At 42.3% G+C, this 16,373-nt stretch overlaps 2 protein-coding genes across 2 annotated transcripts; both read right to left on the reverse strand.

Annotated features, from left to right (window-relative positions):
- Window positions 1-1,559: 1,559 nt before the first annotated feature.
- On the reverse strand, window positions 1,560-11,096 carry LOC310879006 (interferon-induced very large GTPase 1-like; the record flags this gene model as incomplete). Its single annotated transcript, XM_083793422.1, has 4 exons — window positions 1,560-6,257; window positions 8,456-8,493; window positions 9,181-9,355; window positions 10,824-11,096. The coding sequence occupies 4 exons, from the start codon at window positions 11,094-11,096 to the stop codon at window positions 1,560-1,562; spliced, it is 5,184 nt and encodes a 1,727-aa protein (XP_083649548.1).
- A 699-nt stretch (window positions 11,097-11,795) lies between these two features.
- LOC310879007 (charged multivesicular body protein 4b-like) lies at window positions 11,796-12,827 on the reverse strand (the record flags this gene model as incomplete). Its single annotated transcript, XM_083793423.1, has 2 exons — window positions 11,796-12,032; window positions 12,555-12,827. 2 exons carry the CDS (start codon window positions 12,825-12,827, stop codon window positions 11,796-11,798), a joined length of 510 nt encoding a protein of 169 aa, XP_083649549.1.
- Window positions 12,828-16,373: the final 3,546 nt, after the last annotated feature.

Below are 16,373 nucleotides of genomic sequence, written 5' to 3' on the forward strand. Positions count from 1 at the left end.
ACGTTTAATACATTAACAGTATAATCGTCTTATTGTCAACTCTAATGGATATATGGATTCTGATAATACAACCTTTCTACTTGTATTTGTCACTGTTGTTGCTTTTTGCCATGAACATAATTGTGTGTAAGTGTTGTTGCTTTTTTGTTGTTACTGAAAAGACACATTTCCACATTGTGGACAATACATTAAACTAACTAACTAACTGACTTTCAGTTATACAAAAAACAATCCGATATTTTGATCAATTATAAAATATTTATTTGATGATTTACAGTAAATGACAGACAACAAAAAGTTCAATCAACTAATAAAGTAGTAATAGTATCCATGTATCACTTCTATAATGTTCTGTGAAAATGGACTGATTTAAAATGACCTGCCGATTAAGTAATACATACAGTACAACATATTGTAGAAAGTAAAACATATTTTCTTTTTATTGTTTCAAATTAAGTCTTCTTACATGTTGCATATTGTTTCATCAGTTTCTCAAACACCCTGTGATAAATCTTCATCTAAATGCATATAGAAAAAATATATGATTGGTTTTAGTTCATGTGTCAGTTAAATGTTCACTTTATGAACATGAAATAAAGGAGAAAGTACATATTCCAGAATGAAATTAATTTGCTTCTATCCATTCGTAATATTCAGAAACTCTAGTCTGTATGTCGCATACATAAATGTAGAATCAGTGGTATCAATTATAAAAAAAACTTTTAGTTCTCCATATTATACAACAGAATATGTTGTAAGATTTGGGAATCTCAGTTGCCTTTAAAAACTAAAGTTAACCAAGCCTTCTAATACATTTTCATAATGAAACCCACATGGGGCCATCTATAGGTCTGTGAGTGAGTCTGTGTGTCTGGCTAGGACTAATCAGTGCTGCCACCCTCTGGCGGAGTCAGGTTAAGTCTAATCAGCATCAAATTACTTGTGCTCACTACTACACCACAGATGTATTTGTTTTTAAATAATGTGTGTTGTTTTGTGCATATTTAGCTGTTAGTTTTCTTTAACACTCGCATGTCTGAAGTAAGGCCAGGACTTCAGGTAAAAAATACCTTTGTTCATGCAATGTTATTGGGTACTGTCTCCAGAGGTTTTGACCTCCCCCAGTGGGGTAGAGACATTGTTATTGGCTACTGTCTCCAGAGGCTGTGACCTCCCCAGCGGGGTAGAGACAATGTCTTTTAAATTGGACAATGGGCTGTCCACTCCCGTGGGGGGAGGAAGGGGTTGAGGGGTCAGTTTGACCGAAAACAAACGTGCAAAGATGCCTAAATTCCTATTTAGAAAATGTTTCAGAAAAAACAGTTGATTTGAATCGAATATTTACGAAAGGTCATGGAAGGGGAACCTTCTGAGAGCTTCATGTACAAAGATAAGATAAAGATAAAGATAAGATAAAGATAATCAACTTAAAAATCTCAAAATGGGTCAGAAAGACCTCAAAGACATTCAAGTGTTAAGAGTCATCAAACGATGGTATCGGATTGTGTCACTTTGAAGAGGGTTGTGAATGTTTCAAGTCACAGACTACAGACTACAGACTACATCTCCTCCAAGCTTTCAATAGCTTCCTCTCGGGTGATCTCTCTCCATTCTTGTGGAATCGTTTCGCTGCTCGCAAACTTTTTGCCATAATTCTTCTCCAGTTCCTCTTGAAATTCACACACAAACCACTTCCAGTATGGCAATTTTGATTCATCAGGCGTGATCTTCCAGTTGGCATACTCTGGGCCAGCTTTTCGATACTCCTTGTATGGAAAGCTCTCCGTTTTTGAGACGTTGAAACCATCATCACCTCCAACCTCTGTCGTGCAGAAAGTAACACAAAGTATCGGTTCGTCTTTAAGGGACCATCCGCAAATTCCTGGCGAGCGATGAAAACGGACGTTGTGATCGTCGGGACTGTGATCCTCAAGGGTGTTGGTGCAAATGGCGTGACAGAACGGACACTGTGCCCAGCAACACTTGCACAAATGGTCGATTAGAATTTGATCCGGCCTCACACGGACATCCTCCGTGTTGATCGAGAGGCTGTTTAGATCCACCATCATGGAACGCAGACCTTTCTTGATCTCATCTTTAAGAAAATCAAATTGGTGTATGTCATTGAGGTTTTCGTAGCAGTTTGTGTCAAATCTTAGATCGTCTTTTAACAGACTGGAAAACACCTCCAGCCACATTTCGGTGTCTCCGCTCAGCGTCGTGACTTTCTCTGTCGCGTCATGCACGGCTTGATCCAGAAGCTGGCACACGTCCTCCACGTGATTCTGCATGATACCGAGCACCTTGTCGTGATTGGTGGCGATGTATTCCTTCACCTCTTCTTTTATAAATGTCTCCACGTGTTTCCTTGGACTTGTGATGTAGTGCATGTAACTGTCAAAGTCAGCTCGCTCCGCCAGTGATCCTAAAACGTGTCTCTCCAAGTTCACCCTGTTCCCGCTGAAGGGAGGGAGACTACTCTTCATCTCTCCAGCCAAGCGAAGGGCAGTCTTGTCATAGACAGACTGAGTGGCAGACTCCTTCAGTTTGCTACAGAGCAGCTCACCGAGCACAGCGGCAGAAGAGTTTCCTTCACAATAGCCTCTGAACGCGTTGTAGTATTGCTCCTTTTTGTTTTCCAAATGAGTGAGTGGATCATTGTTGTTCTTGAATTCTTTGTGAGACTTGGAAAGACAACTCTCTGCAGCTTGAAACGCATGAAGTAAAAGGTCAACTTTAAACGCCGGTTTAAGGGCGTATGTCTTGTCTGAATCAAACTCTTTGACCTGGTTTATGACCTTCGTTGCTACTTCTTGCAAGTAACTGCTGTTGTAGCCTCTGGTTCCAACAGGTTTGCTCTCAATCAAGGCAACGGATTGATCCACAACATTGCGGATGAAGGTTCTAGCCTTTTGATAAGGAAGTAGGTCTGCACTAATCCCAATCCGGTTCAACCCTTTAGAGAACATGCCTTTAGGGCTTACATAAACTGAATAATTCCCTAGATTTGATAGGTTTTTGTAATTGCCACAGCTTCTGCGTTCATGATAGTGCTCAATGCCCATCTCCTGAAGGATAGAATCTACATCCTCTTGAATGTTGATCTCTTTTATGGAAGGAATATCAGCAGTGAATTCAGTAACCCAACCTTTCCAAAGAGCATCAAACGCCTTTTCTCGCTCCAGTTCTTCGCCTTTTAACTCGCCTGCGAGCTCTTTGCTCTTCTGTAGAAGCTTGTTCTCGTACACCGTCTTCTTATCATCCAGCTTCTTCCGAGCATCTCTCTGCTGAATAATCTCCTGGAGCTTCTGTTTGGATCCTTTCACCAGGTCATCATGGAACTCTTTGATTTTGGTTTCAAATCGTCCTCTCCACTGAAGCAGTGCGTCTTTATCTTTAACGGCATCAAAGTGCTTCTTCATGTTCTGTACCACCTCTTTGAGAGTCTTGTTCATTCCTTTGACGAGCTCATCTTGAATCTTGTCAATGGTCTTTCCGTTATCGATCCAGGTGTGCAGTTGGTTTTCAGTGATCAACATGGATTGCCTCAAAGCAAAGGTCCACTTCCCATACTCCTCTTCAAGTGCTCTGTACACTGAAATTTCCCGTGTGTTTTTGAAACTGAACACAAAGTTTTCTTTCAGCAGGGCATTCCAGAGGTCTCCGATGGTGTATTTGAATTCTGACAGTGGAATTCCACAAGACTCTTTTGCTTTAGAGAGGATCACGTCCTTCAGCTCTTGGATGCTCTCACTGTAGCCCGGGTTTGGAGGAGCCATGGGTGGACTGCCTTCCCACAGCTGGGCAAAGTATTTCACATCGGTTTCCACATCAAATGCAATGATATCACTGAAGAACTCTGCATTGACCACTTCCTCCTTGGCAGCTAGCTTGGTCATCTCATCAAGATCTTCTTGTAGTCGTCTCTTCCCCTCCTTGTTTTTGTTACCAGCCTCGATATCTGTGACATTCTGATGAACAAACATACAATTTGGAGTCATCTTAACCTGCTTCATCCTCATGAAGGCCTGAACGGCAATGTGAAGAATGTCTTGCATGTCAGACGTATTCTCTCCAAAGATGTTGATCAGAGTCATGTTTCCCAGGCCAATGACAAACGTTGCCAGTTCGTTGTCATGGTGATACGTATTCTTCCCCGCCAGCTCGAGAGCTCGCAGTCCTTCGGTGTCCACGACCAGGACGTAGTCGAACTGGAAGACCCGTTTCTCCTCTGACACTTTCACCAGCTGCATGAAGGCTCCTCTGGTGCACCTGCCGGCGCTCACCGCAAACTGCAATCCAAACATTGCGTTCAGCATGGTGGATTTGCCGCTGCTCTGGATGCCTAAAACTGACAAGACAAAAACCCTCTTGTCTCCCAGTGTCTTGACGACCTCGTCTAGAACACTGGTGATCCACGTTAAAGGCACGTGAGCTGCATCTCCATCCATCAGCTCCATTGGATGTCCTGCGATCATGAGCTCTGCAGCCAGCTTAGGGTATACAGAGTGTCCTTCTTTCTTTGGAGATGCATGAGCTTCGTACATTTGTCCCAGTTCCCTCAGGATGTGCTCAAATCCAACTGTCGCTGAATACAGTTTCTCGGAAATGTCTTCCAACTCCTTTTTCTTCTCCTTCAGCTGATCTGGTTTGTCACGCTTCTTTTTCAAAGCCAAGACCGCTGACCACTTTGCATCATATTCCTGGTTGATTTGATAAAGATCGTCTGTTGAGAAGGTATCCAGTAAGATTCCAATCCATTTCAGGAAGTAACGTTTTTCATCCCCTTTCAGAGACTGCAGGTTTTGAACAAACAGCTTCATCAGCTCACTGGAGGATTTGTCTCGTTGTTCACTTCGTTTTTGCTCCATTTCCCTTTCTTTTTTAGATTTGTCTTTCTCCTTCTCGTCTCCTTGCAGACGGTATAGATCTTTATTGAGTTTGCACCACTCATGCCACATTTTGCCTTGGCATGGCAGAAATGTGTCTTTGATTTCTGAAAGCTTCTTTCCTTGAAGCAATGTCAGAATCTGCACAGCAGCAGATTTCCCTCTTTGGCAATCGGGTTCAGCTTCATCTGTTCTGATTCCAGAGACACTTGCCATGGTATCAAGCTGGAAGGATGCATGTGGTGTTGACAAAATCTTTCTGAGTATTGTTTTCAATTCTGTAGCCACATCCGACTGACTTCTACCCTTCAGACCCATTTTATATTTCCCTGATCCTATCTCAGCTGTAGCAGAGTCGTCGTCAGTTAGGAGACAAATGAGATGTGTTGGACGCTTGCGAAGGTCTGACAGAACTTTCCTACCTTTGTCACCTTTTCCCAGAGTAGGTACAAGGACAACGTTGACTGAAGCCTTGTTGATCAGTATCTCACGCTGTTCTTCGTGTAATACAGCATCTCCATGAAGGTTACAGAACGCAACACAGTCAGAGAAAGCATCATTGGCTTTTCCAGCAGGGCAATACCAGGCAATCTCTGCCATACCATCGATCAGGCAGTGAGATTTGGTGGCGCCTGGACAGTGCCTATGAAAGAACGTGCTGTGACGGTCATTGACTATGCTATTCATCAGCTGAGATTTAGATGACGACAAGGTGTCGGAGCCAAGACGGAAAAATGACACCATGGGTGTCTCAGCTTGACAGATGGGCATGTTCTTACTTGTGGTGGCACCTGATTTATCAGTCACCTTCCAGGCTTTTCTGAGTTGCCTAAAAGTCCATAAAGGACACTCGATATCCCCTGTGAACGGGTCTGGCACTAGCAACGGTAAGGCATACTGACACTGGGCTAGTTTAGTAATCATGTTCTGCCTGAGGAAGCTATCCGAGCAGTGAAACACTGCCATCTGAACGTCCATCGGATGGACGTGGCTCTGCTTCAGGCTGTGGCTCGTGTCTACATTGGAGCTGAATATGTCATCACAGTCGCTGTCTTCTGTGTCAACGTCATCAGCGAATTCAGTGGTTGCTGAATGCTTGTCCTCGGTACTGCCCACTGCTACTGGGATGTACCTGGCTCTGTGGTCTAGCATCAGCAACTTCTGAAGGAACGTGTGAGCTACGTCTTTCTCTGTTATTTCATCATGCGTCTTTATAGCAGGTTGAATTCTCAGAAAGTCAGCAGTAGTCAACTTATCCTTATAGTGGTGTTTGAGGTTAAGTCTAGAAAACAGTTCATCGACTTCACCAAGTTGCTCTTCTGGGATGATCTTCTCTGAATTCTTCACAGGTTTGTGTACTTTGCCAACCTTTAAATAGAACAATAAAACACATGGAAAACAAAGTTAATGCATGTACATATATGATGTTAAAGGTAGTGTAAGAGTGTTTGTTCAGTAACAGGAGTCTCCATGTCTCTGTTCAGTAACAGGAGTCTCCATGTCTCTATGATGTTAAAGGTAGTGTTCAGTAACAGGAGTCTCCATGTCTCTATGATGTTAAAGGTAGTGTTCAGTAACAGGAGTCTCCATGTCTCTCCAGTGTTTTTTATTAAACAGAAAAAGCATTTTCAGGAACCAAAACCAAAACTGAGATACCAATTAATTTGTATCCAATCAGGATAGTCACCGAGTGGCGCGCTACAAGCTTGTAGGTCTGCTATTCTTTGAAAAATCGAAAATCGACTGACATAAAAACATAGCTTTTTCAGAAAACTGTCATTTGTAGAATCTGATCTCAGGTCAGAATGGGTTAAAACAGGTATAATTGTAAGTGATGACTCACAATTGGAACTGGAACACTATAAAACAAAATAAGCTCATGAATAGCTACTGTTGAGATGTGATCTATATTGTATGCTCTTATTCTGAAGTGACAAGTCCCTAACAGGAAGTGCCTACATATTAACGTGTGTGTATATATTGGCCCAATAAACACTGACGAGTGGATGATGTGAACTGACGCTGCCTACTTGTGTGTTATTGATTTCCTCTGTATATGAGACTAGCTCTATAGGCTATCTAGATTCTTCCTACACTGCAATGGTAGCTCTGCTAACAGCTACTCTCTCAATGGTAGCTCTGCTAACAGCTACTCTCTCAATGGTAGCTCTGCTAACAGCTACTCTCTCAATGGTAGCTCTGCTAACAGCTACTCTCTCAATGGTAGCTCTGCTAACAGCTACTCTCTCTATGGTAGCTCTGCTAACAGCTACTCTCTCAATGGTAGCTCTGCTAACAGCTACTCTCTCTATGGTAGCTCTGCTAACAGCTACTCTCTCTAGCCTGATTATCAGACTGTAGCTTTCTTGCAGTCCACTTAGAGAGTGGGCGGGGTCTTTGGGCTGGATCCAGGCTATAGAGCGGCGCAGTCCCTCCCCCTTTCAGAACAACGAACGGCCCAGGAAATGAAATGCAATGCATTCTGACCATAGGATTTTCTTTAAGTATTTATTTAAAGACAGTTACGCCGCGGACAAAGCCAACTCGGATCGTGACAAATCATGACAATGAACACAATGTTTTGGGGACGATCAAATAATTTATAAGAAGAAAAACAAAACAAATAGTGTTGTCTCCTGCCTTTATTTTCTTATTTCTAATGATTTGATCGGCCCAAAATATTGTGTTCATTGTCATGATTTGTCACGATCCGAGTTGGCTTTGTCCGCGGCGTAACCGTCTTTAAATAAATGCTATTAAGAAACTTTAAGAAATGCCTATGAGGAAAATGAACGGCAATTTCTTTTCCAGGTCTCTCGAGGGGGCGGGACTGCGCCGCTCTATAGAGCACCGAAGTCTGACGTCACTTTCAGTAGAGGGCGTCAGTCCCCAGGTTCATGTATTTGTTTAGTTGCATTGAAATCCCCATTGAGGCGATTTTAGGTCGCCTCATATAACTGTGTTTGAAAAATAAACATGTCACCCCGGCCGCTTCACTCATATGGATATGAAGAATCAACTGACTGAGAGAAAACGCTAATGTTACTGCTGCTGAATTAGATTAGATTTTCGCTAGAAGCAGACTGTATCATATATGAGTGACTGACTGTTGCAAACGATGCAGAGACACCTTCCTAACAATAACGCCGAGACAGCTTGTTTATTTTTGGACCACAACGCTTATAGTAGAATATATTAAGATCACCCCATGTTATTATCCATAGAGAAATTACTTCCGCGAACCAGGGGAATCGTCGCGATGAGCGAGTTACGTCAGGACTTCGGTGCTCTATACTCTCTCCTGATTATGCTGAAATATTGTCACCTACCTGGAAATGATTTGTCCGTTTATTAAAGAGCTGGATATACACGGCTGTTACTGAACAAACACTCTATATAATGATTACGGTCGCAATATAGTGATTTAACCTTTTAACTAAAAACTTTTTTTTTAACCAAAAAATATCACCCACTCTACATTTAAATCAATCAGATGTGATGCAAACAGTCCTAGAAGTCAGGACAACAAAATGCACTTAACTTAAAAAAAAATAGAGATAACTTACACCGTCCTTGTTCTTGACCTTCTCTTTAATGGTGGAATCTGTTTGAATCAATAAGGATTAAACAAGGTTAAACCTATAGTAAGCGTCTTAATGTTGCTATAATAGTTAAAGTTACAGTATGTTGTGATTAAATGTTTTCCCGAAAGTCATTGCAAAAAGCAAATGCAAATATTTTCTGGATTTAAAGAGTACAGTCAGTTTAAATATTATATAATATATATTCTGGATTTAAAGAGTACAGTACAGCCAGTTTAAATATTCAAATATTGTCTGGATTAAAGAGTACAGTCAGTTTAAATATATTCTGGATTTAAAGAGTACAGTCAGTTTAAATATTCAGTCAGTTTAAATATTCAGTCAGTTTAAATATATTCTGGATTTAAAGAGTACAGTCAGTTTAAATATATTCTGAATTTAAAGAGTACAGTCAGTTTAAATATATTCTGGATTTAAAGAGTACAGTCAGTTTAAATATATTCTGGATTTAAAGAGTACAGTCAGTTTAAATATATTCTGGATTTAAAGAGTACAGTCAGTTTATTATAATATATCTTATATATATTATATATAACAGATTTAAAGAGTACAGTCAGTTTAAATATATTCTGGATTTAAAGAGTACAGTCAGTACAGTACAGTACAGTACAGTACAGTACAGTACAGTACAGTACAGTACAGTACAGTCAGTTTAAATTTTCAAGTATTGAAATTATGAATAATTGTACCTGTCTCACTTGTACCAGGATTAGTGCTGCTGGTCTTTGAAGACTTGTCTTCTTTTTCATCCTCCTTCTCTGAGCTTCCAGGACCATCCTCCTTCTCTGAGCTTCCAGGACCATCCTCCTTCTCTGAGCTTCCAGGACCATCCTCCTTCTCTGAGCTTCCAGGACCATCAGCTTTCTAAGAAAATGGAAAACATTCCACGTGTGAATGATTTGCAGAAACATCTGTAACTTTATTGTATAAGACAACATGGCAGACAGTCTGTCTTACAGAAACATCTGTAACTTTATTGTATAAGACAACATAGCAGACAGTCTGTCTTACAGAAACATCTGTAACTTTATTGTGTAAGACAACATGTCTTACTTGGCCCAGGAAAGATACCGTATGGACCTCAATGTGTTTGAATGTTTGAAATGTGGAAAGAATGTGTTTCCCCATAATATTATTATCTGATCACTATATCATTCCATTTTAATTGGATACTTGGGGAGTGGTCGCACCCAACTCTAATTCTACCAATCAATGCTTCTCAATGGGAACGGAGCAAGTTTTTTTTATTTTTTTGCAGAAATCCGTGAAAGGCAACACTGAATTTAAAAAAAATGGTGGCAGGGCAAAAATGGGGAAATTTTGTGATTGACCTTATTTATTTTATTTAAACCTCATTAAGTCTGGGGCTCAGAAATGGTAAATTACAGACAAAATAAATGTTCACTTTAATTTGAAGGAGGGGTTATGATTGAAGGAGTGTGTTTTGTGCAAAACTAATGCTTCGAATGGATTCAGAATCATGAAAACCCCCTAGTTTGACATTAAAGCAAAAGGGAAGTTTTGCCTTACATAGGATGTTAATGGTAGGGTCACAAGAAACCCCTGTGGAAATAATTGCCCAATACGTTCAGCCGGTCAGCAAGTGGATTCATGAATGTATGAATATAGACAATATTTTAGGCCAATAAAAAATACTACATACCAAATTTCCCACCCGTCCATCTCGGCTGCCGGACTATGAAACAAAAACAGTTTGATAAATTCTGGAAACTCTGTATTACATCTTAAGTGTTTATATTCTTATCCACCTTGTGCATCCTCAGTTGGCATCCAATTCTCAGGATCAATTAACAAAACAGAGATTGAGGAGTATTATCATTGTTAATATGAACCGTTCTACTGCGTAACGCGTGTGTGTCGGTGCTGCGTAATACGCTAAACCCGATATTTGTTTAATGTGTTTATTTCGCCGAGTGGATTTGTCGCGGACCTGGTGACGAGGCCGTCGCGTTATGATGACGAAACCGGAAGTCTAGCCATGCTCTGGGCTGCTAGGGCTTCTGGGAAAATGAGTTAAATGCAAGTGATTAGTGAACGGGGTTTGTTTGGACTACAACGTGCTGTGCAGGCTGTTTTCGTTTCGCATCATAATGGTCGCATGTTTTTCTCTTCAACAACAAACCATGGGACTATTTTCCGCCGGGTTTTCGTGAATCAAAGCTGCAAATACTTCACTTTACTAAGGTAATAGATCAATCCCAGCAGCCTAGGTGGTCTGCTTATGTTAATCTAAAGCCCTTAAAGTGTTAATGTTATTATTATTATTGAAACATCCAGCTAGTTCAGTGCCAACAAAGACAAGTAAGTATACCGTATATGTCGGATACAGGCCCTTCAGGTCGTCCCCTTCCTCGTCCGTCTCTTCCCTGGCAGGTAAGGAGGTGGACGGCACGTTCTCCGTCCCACAGATCTCCAGCAGGTTGATGTCCAGGTCTTCCCATTCCAACTCATCCAACTCAGCCAGCAGCTCATCCTCGTCGAACTCCTCTGTCTCTCCGAAGCCCTCAGGTTCTGCGATGCCATCAGACATCACAGAGATTGCCTGAGCCAGCTGCTGTTGCTCGGTTATGTCCTGCATGGACATTATAACCACAGAGCAGTGAGTTGACAGATAGACATGCTGTTGCTCGGTTATGTCCTGCATGGACATTATAAGCACAGAGCAGTGAGTTGACAGATGGACACAACATCATGACGAGAGATACAGCAGAAACGTACAGTAGTGTCGTTTATCTTTCATCTGCACCAAATGGTTTAAATAAATCTAACAACAACACAATAAGAGTCACATACTGTTATATGATTAACTCGTAGGAAGTGGAAATAATGAAACAGCACAACTAGTGTGTGTGTTAGAGAAATATTTGTTTCTTTTCTTGTAAAGCTGCGGCTGTGCAGGACTGGGGTGGTGTTTGTGTTTGTGTTGGAGCACATCAGTGCGGCCGCACAGTTCATATTCAGCCTCTTCCAGAGAGAGATGGAGACACTACACAACACTGCTGCAGGTCTGTGTGTGTGCATGCGTGTCTCTCTCTCTCTCTCTCTCTCTCTCTCTCTACGTGGGCTAACTGATTGTACTGCTGGTGATGCATAGCCTACATAATGCCGAATGGAGAGGTGTTAAAAAAAAGCCTTGAATGTTGCGCTGGGCAGGCTCAGGCTGCCTGTCACGGTGCAAGGAGCAGTGTGTGTGTGTGTGTGTGTGTGTGTGTGGTTGTGCGTGCGCACGTGTTTACATGATGCTACAGTAGCTCGTAAGTAACTTAAGTCATTATTAGGCCAATTATACCCGAATATCGTCCGTCTCTTTCCTGGCAGGTAAGGAGGTGGACGGCACGTTCTCTGTCCCACCACAGATCTCCAGCAGGTTCTCGTCCGGCTTTTCCCGTTCCAACTCATCCAACTCAGCCAGCAGCTCATCCTCGTCGAACTCCTCTGTCTCTCCGAAGCCCTCAGGTTCTGCGATGCCATCAGACATCACAGAGATTGCCTGAGCCAGCTGCTGTTGCTCGGTTATGTCCTGCATGGACATTATAAGCACAGAGCAGTGAGTTGACAGATAGACACAACATCATGACGAGAGATACAGCAGAAACGTGTCGTTTATCTTTCATCTGCACCAAATGGTTTAAATAAATCTATCTGTGTGTGTGTGTGTGTGTGTGTGTGTGTGTGTGTGTGTGTGTGTGTGTGTGTGTGTGTGTGTGCGTGTGTGGTTGTGCGTGCGCATGTGTGTACATGATGCTGCGGTGTTAGGTCCTAAATAAGTCATTAGTAGGCCAATTATACCCCTCAGCCCCTGGTATAAATACCCTTCAGCCCCTGGTATAAATACCCTTCAGCCCCTGGTATAAATACCTTTCAGCCCCTGGTATAAATACCCTTCAGCCCCTGGTATAAATACCTTTCAGCCCCTGGTATAAATACCCTTCAGCCCCTGGTATAAATACCCTTCAGCCCCTGGTATAAATACCCTCCAGCCCCTGGTATAAATACCCTCCAGCCCCTGGTATAAATACCCTCCAGCCCCTGGTATAAATACCCTCCAGCGGCCGATGGTGGACAGTTTCTCATCGATCTGTCTCAGCTGCTTCTCGTAGGTCTTCTTCCTTTGCAAGGCCTGCAGAGCCGCCCGTCTGTTCTTGGTGCCGTTCTTCTTCGCGGTGAGCAGTTCAGCGTCCATCTTTTGTTCTAGAAACTCCCCTTTCTTCGTCAGCATCTCCTCCATCTCCCGCATCTTCTGGATGTCTTCTTGTCGACCTGGTCCCTTTCCTCCTTTATCGCCTCCGCCAAACATCTTAGCGAACAAAGACATATCTGAGGCAAAACCTAGGAAATACGCGTGGGGAAAAAATAATAAGTTACAATGGGTTTAGGAAGGAGGCGTGTCTGATACAATGAATATCAATTATCTGGGTTTAGGAAGGAGGCGTGTCTGATACAATGAATATCAACTATCTGGGTTTAGGAAGGAGGCGTGTCTGATACAATGAATATCAACTATCTATACTGAATCTCCCCCCCCCAGGTACGTTTATATACAGACGTTGCACTAGGTGGCGTCATATCCCAGGTCTGTATATATACGTACCCCAACCTATAGAGCGTCCAGTCCCTCCCCCTTTCAGAACAACGAGTGGCCCAGGAAATGGTTCTCCATTCATTTTGTCCGCGGCGTAAACGACTTTAAATAATATACTTTCTGAAAAGTCTATGAGGAAAATGAACGGGGATTTCTTTTCCGGGTCTCTCGAGGGGGCGGGACTGCGACGCTCTATACTCCGTCTATATGATGGTTGAGGCCTATGGAAGCTTTCAACGTTGGTCCGGTCCGGTACCAAACTCCATATTTTAACCCATTCTGACCTGAGATCAGATTCATACGAGGTTTCCGCCAGACAAACACTGGGTCTGATGAACCCATTCTGACCTGAGATCAGATTCTAAAAATGTCAGTCGCTCTTCGATTTTTCAAAAATAGCAGACCTACAAGCTCGTATCGCGCCACTCGGTGGCGCGATATGAGCTTGTAGATCTGCTATTTTTAAATAGCTAAAGCATAACATGATGCTGACACCAAAATGGGTGCCCGTTCAGAATGGGTTAAACGCGTATGGTGGCACCGGGAACTGGGAATTATAGAGTTAAAAACCATCTGTGCTGAAACACAAAAGCCCTGAGTAGATGTTGAAATAATCCTGTAAGCTTCTGTCTCCAACTTTAACTTCAATTTCCTCTCGTAGGACTATAGTAAATAATAATAAAGAAATCACAGTAAAATGTTGTACAGAAAATATATACAGTATATAGACTGAGCGTAGCAGCCCCGCCCCCCGAGAGAGACCCGGAAAATAATTCCCCGTTCATTTTCCTCATAGACTTTTCAGAAAGCATTTATTTAAAGACGTTTTACGCCGAATACATTATTCTTTCAGAGTGAAGGTTTTTAACTCAAATCTTTGCTTCAGGGGGAGGTCCCTGGAACAACATATTTTCAGATGGGGGTCGGCGGCCAAATGCAGATAATTCCGGGCTCCAACAGGTTGAGAACCACTAACATAGAAACAGGAGTTTTTTTCAGAAAACGGTCAGGATTTAGATGACATTGGTAGAATCGTCCTAAAATGGGTTAAACTGTGTATAATGTGATGAAGTTCAATGGATAAGTTTACACCTTAATGGCCATTCCCTCATCACTTACACACTAAATGGACGAGCTGAGTTGTCGGTACCCGGATTTGAACCCATGACCTTGTGGTCCGAAGACAGGATCTCTACCGACTGAGCTATGCAGACACAGTCAGTTATTCCATTGTTCCACTGTAACATCATTCAGTGTTTTGGTAACACGTGTACAGTATGTACTCATTTTGGGCATGTCATTATATATACTACAGTGTGTTTTGCTGTAATTTTTTTCACATACAAACTTCTCTTCAACTGGGATTTCAGATAATGGTCTATAGATTGTGTGTACAACGTTTCACGCGAATCTCTCAAAGATTCAGGCAGAAAATCAGGTATAAGTGTTTTTAATCTGCTCAAAGTGGCGGAAAATCTGAGGGTGGATCTTAAATGGTGCATTTTTTATATAGAGCCTTTATCCGAGGCGCTTTACATAGACTGTGCATTACATTCACCCATTCACAAACCTTTACATAGATTGTGCATTACATTCACCCATTCACACACCTTTACATAGATTGTGCATTACATTCACCCATTCACACACCTTTACATAGATTGTGCATTACATTCACCCATTCACACACCTTTACATAGATTGTGCATTACATTCACCCATTCACACACCTTTACATAGATTGTGCATTACATTCACCCATTCACAAACCTTTACATAGATTGTGCATTACATTCACCCATTCACACACCTTTACATAGATTGTGCATTACATTCACCCATTCACACACCTTTACATAGATTGTGCATTACATTCACCCATTCACACACCTTTACATAGATTGTGCATTACATTCACCCATTCACACACCTTTACATAGATTGTGCATTACATTCACCCATTCACACACACATTCATACACCGATTGCGGCGGAAGCCATGCAAGGCACCAACCAGCACATCGGGAGCAATCTGGGGTTCAGTGTCTTGCCCAAGGACACTTCGACATGTAGACAGGAGGAGCCGGGATTCGAACCGCCGACCCATGGATCATTGGACGACCTGCTCTACCTCTTGAACCACAGTCGCCCCTCTTACTGGTCAAAGTGACAGATGTGTTCCCCATGAGTCAAGGAACACCAACAAGTGCCATGAATTTTGACCAAATGAGGTTATGCCTGTTCAAAGGTTTAATTAAAAGAAAAACATGCTATAGCGCCACCCTTTGGCCTACTGCAGTGAGACTGGTTTCAGGGCTATTTGGCATGACCGTCTACCATACTGTAAACTTTGTAAAGTGTCATAAGTAAATGACGCTGCATGTAGGTATTAGGGGCAGAAGAAGTTTCTCAAAACAGAAGTCACATGTAGACGTTTTTGTGCATTTTGAACAAAGATCCTGGGAGGAGATACATTTGATCTGTTTTTTTATATAATTCAAAATGGCGGGTGATCTAAAGGTCAGAGTTCAGATGTTCGAACACGAAAGTTGTTCGGCATGAGGAGACTCGTATGCTTATCAAAGTGTCATTGCCAACGGTCAAACGGTTCATGAGATATGCACGTTCAAAGTTTGCATTTTCAATTGAGTGCTATAGCGCCACCATTTGGCCAATCGTCATGGGCTTCGCATAGTCACCGCTTGGCATGGCCCTCTACCATATTGACAAGTTTTCAGCCAGAACAGAAAACCGACTGCACGGTTCAGCCAGAACAGCTACTTTTTGGCGGAAGAAAACTTCCGCCAAACTTCTTGGTCCCTTAATTAACCACTTGATGTGGAAATGTGAAACGCCCTACCAACAGTCAGTAAGACATGTTAATCCCTTGACTCCTTCAAAACCGCTCTCAAAGGGCACCTACGGACGGCTGCAATTCGAAACTGGCCCCCGTAAAATCTGAATGTTGTTTCTGAATACTGATCAATATGCTGTCAATAACGTTCATGTAAAGAGGTTAAGTGTCTTACCTGCTTCGATGCTGAAATCCTGTACAACAGTGTATAGGTCTGCAGGATATAAGCAGAGGAAGTCTAAAGTAAAGCTGTTATTTCATAACCTCGCGTCCTGTCAGCTCAGTGGGGGGAGTCAGAGATCTGCCGTTTATAAGAAGAGGGCCGTTTATTGTAAATGCTGTGGCGGGATCTTTTCTTTTTTTTGTTCTTTGTTTATCCAGGGCAGCTGAGCACAGCAACGCCCTGCATGCATGCACACACGCAC

This window comes from Protomyctophum parallelum, assembly GCF_964188405.1.
Source record: "Protomyctophum parallelum genome assembly, chromosome: 21".
NCBI classification, from domain to species: Eukaryota; Metazoa; Chordata; class Actinopteri; order Myctophiformes; family Myctophidae; genus Protomyctophum; species Protomyctophum parallelum.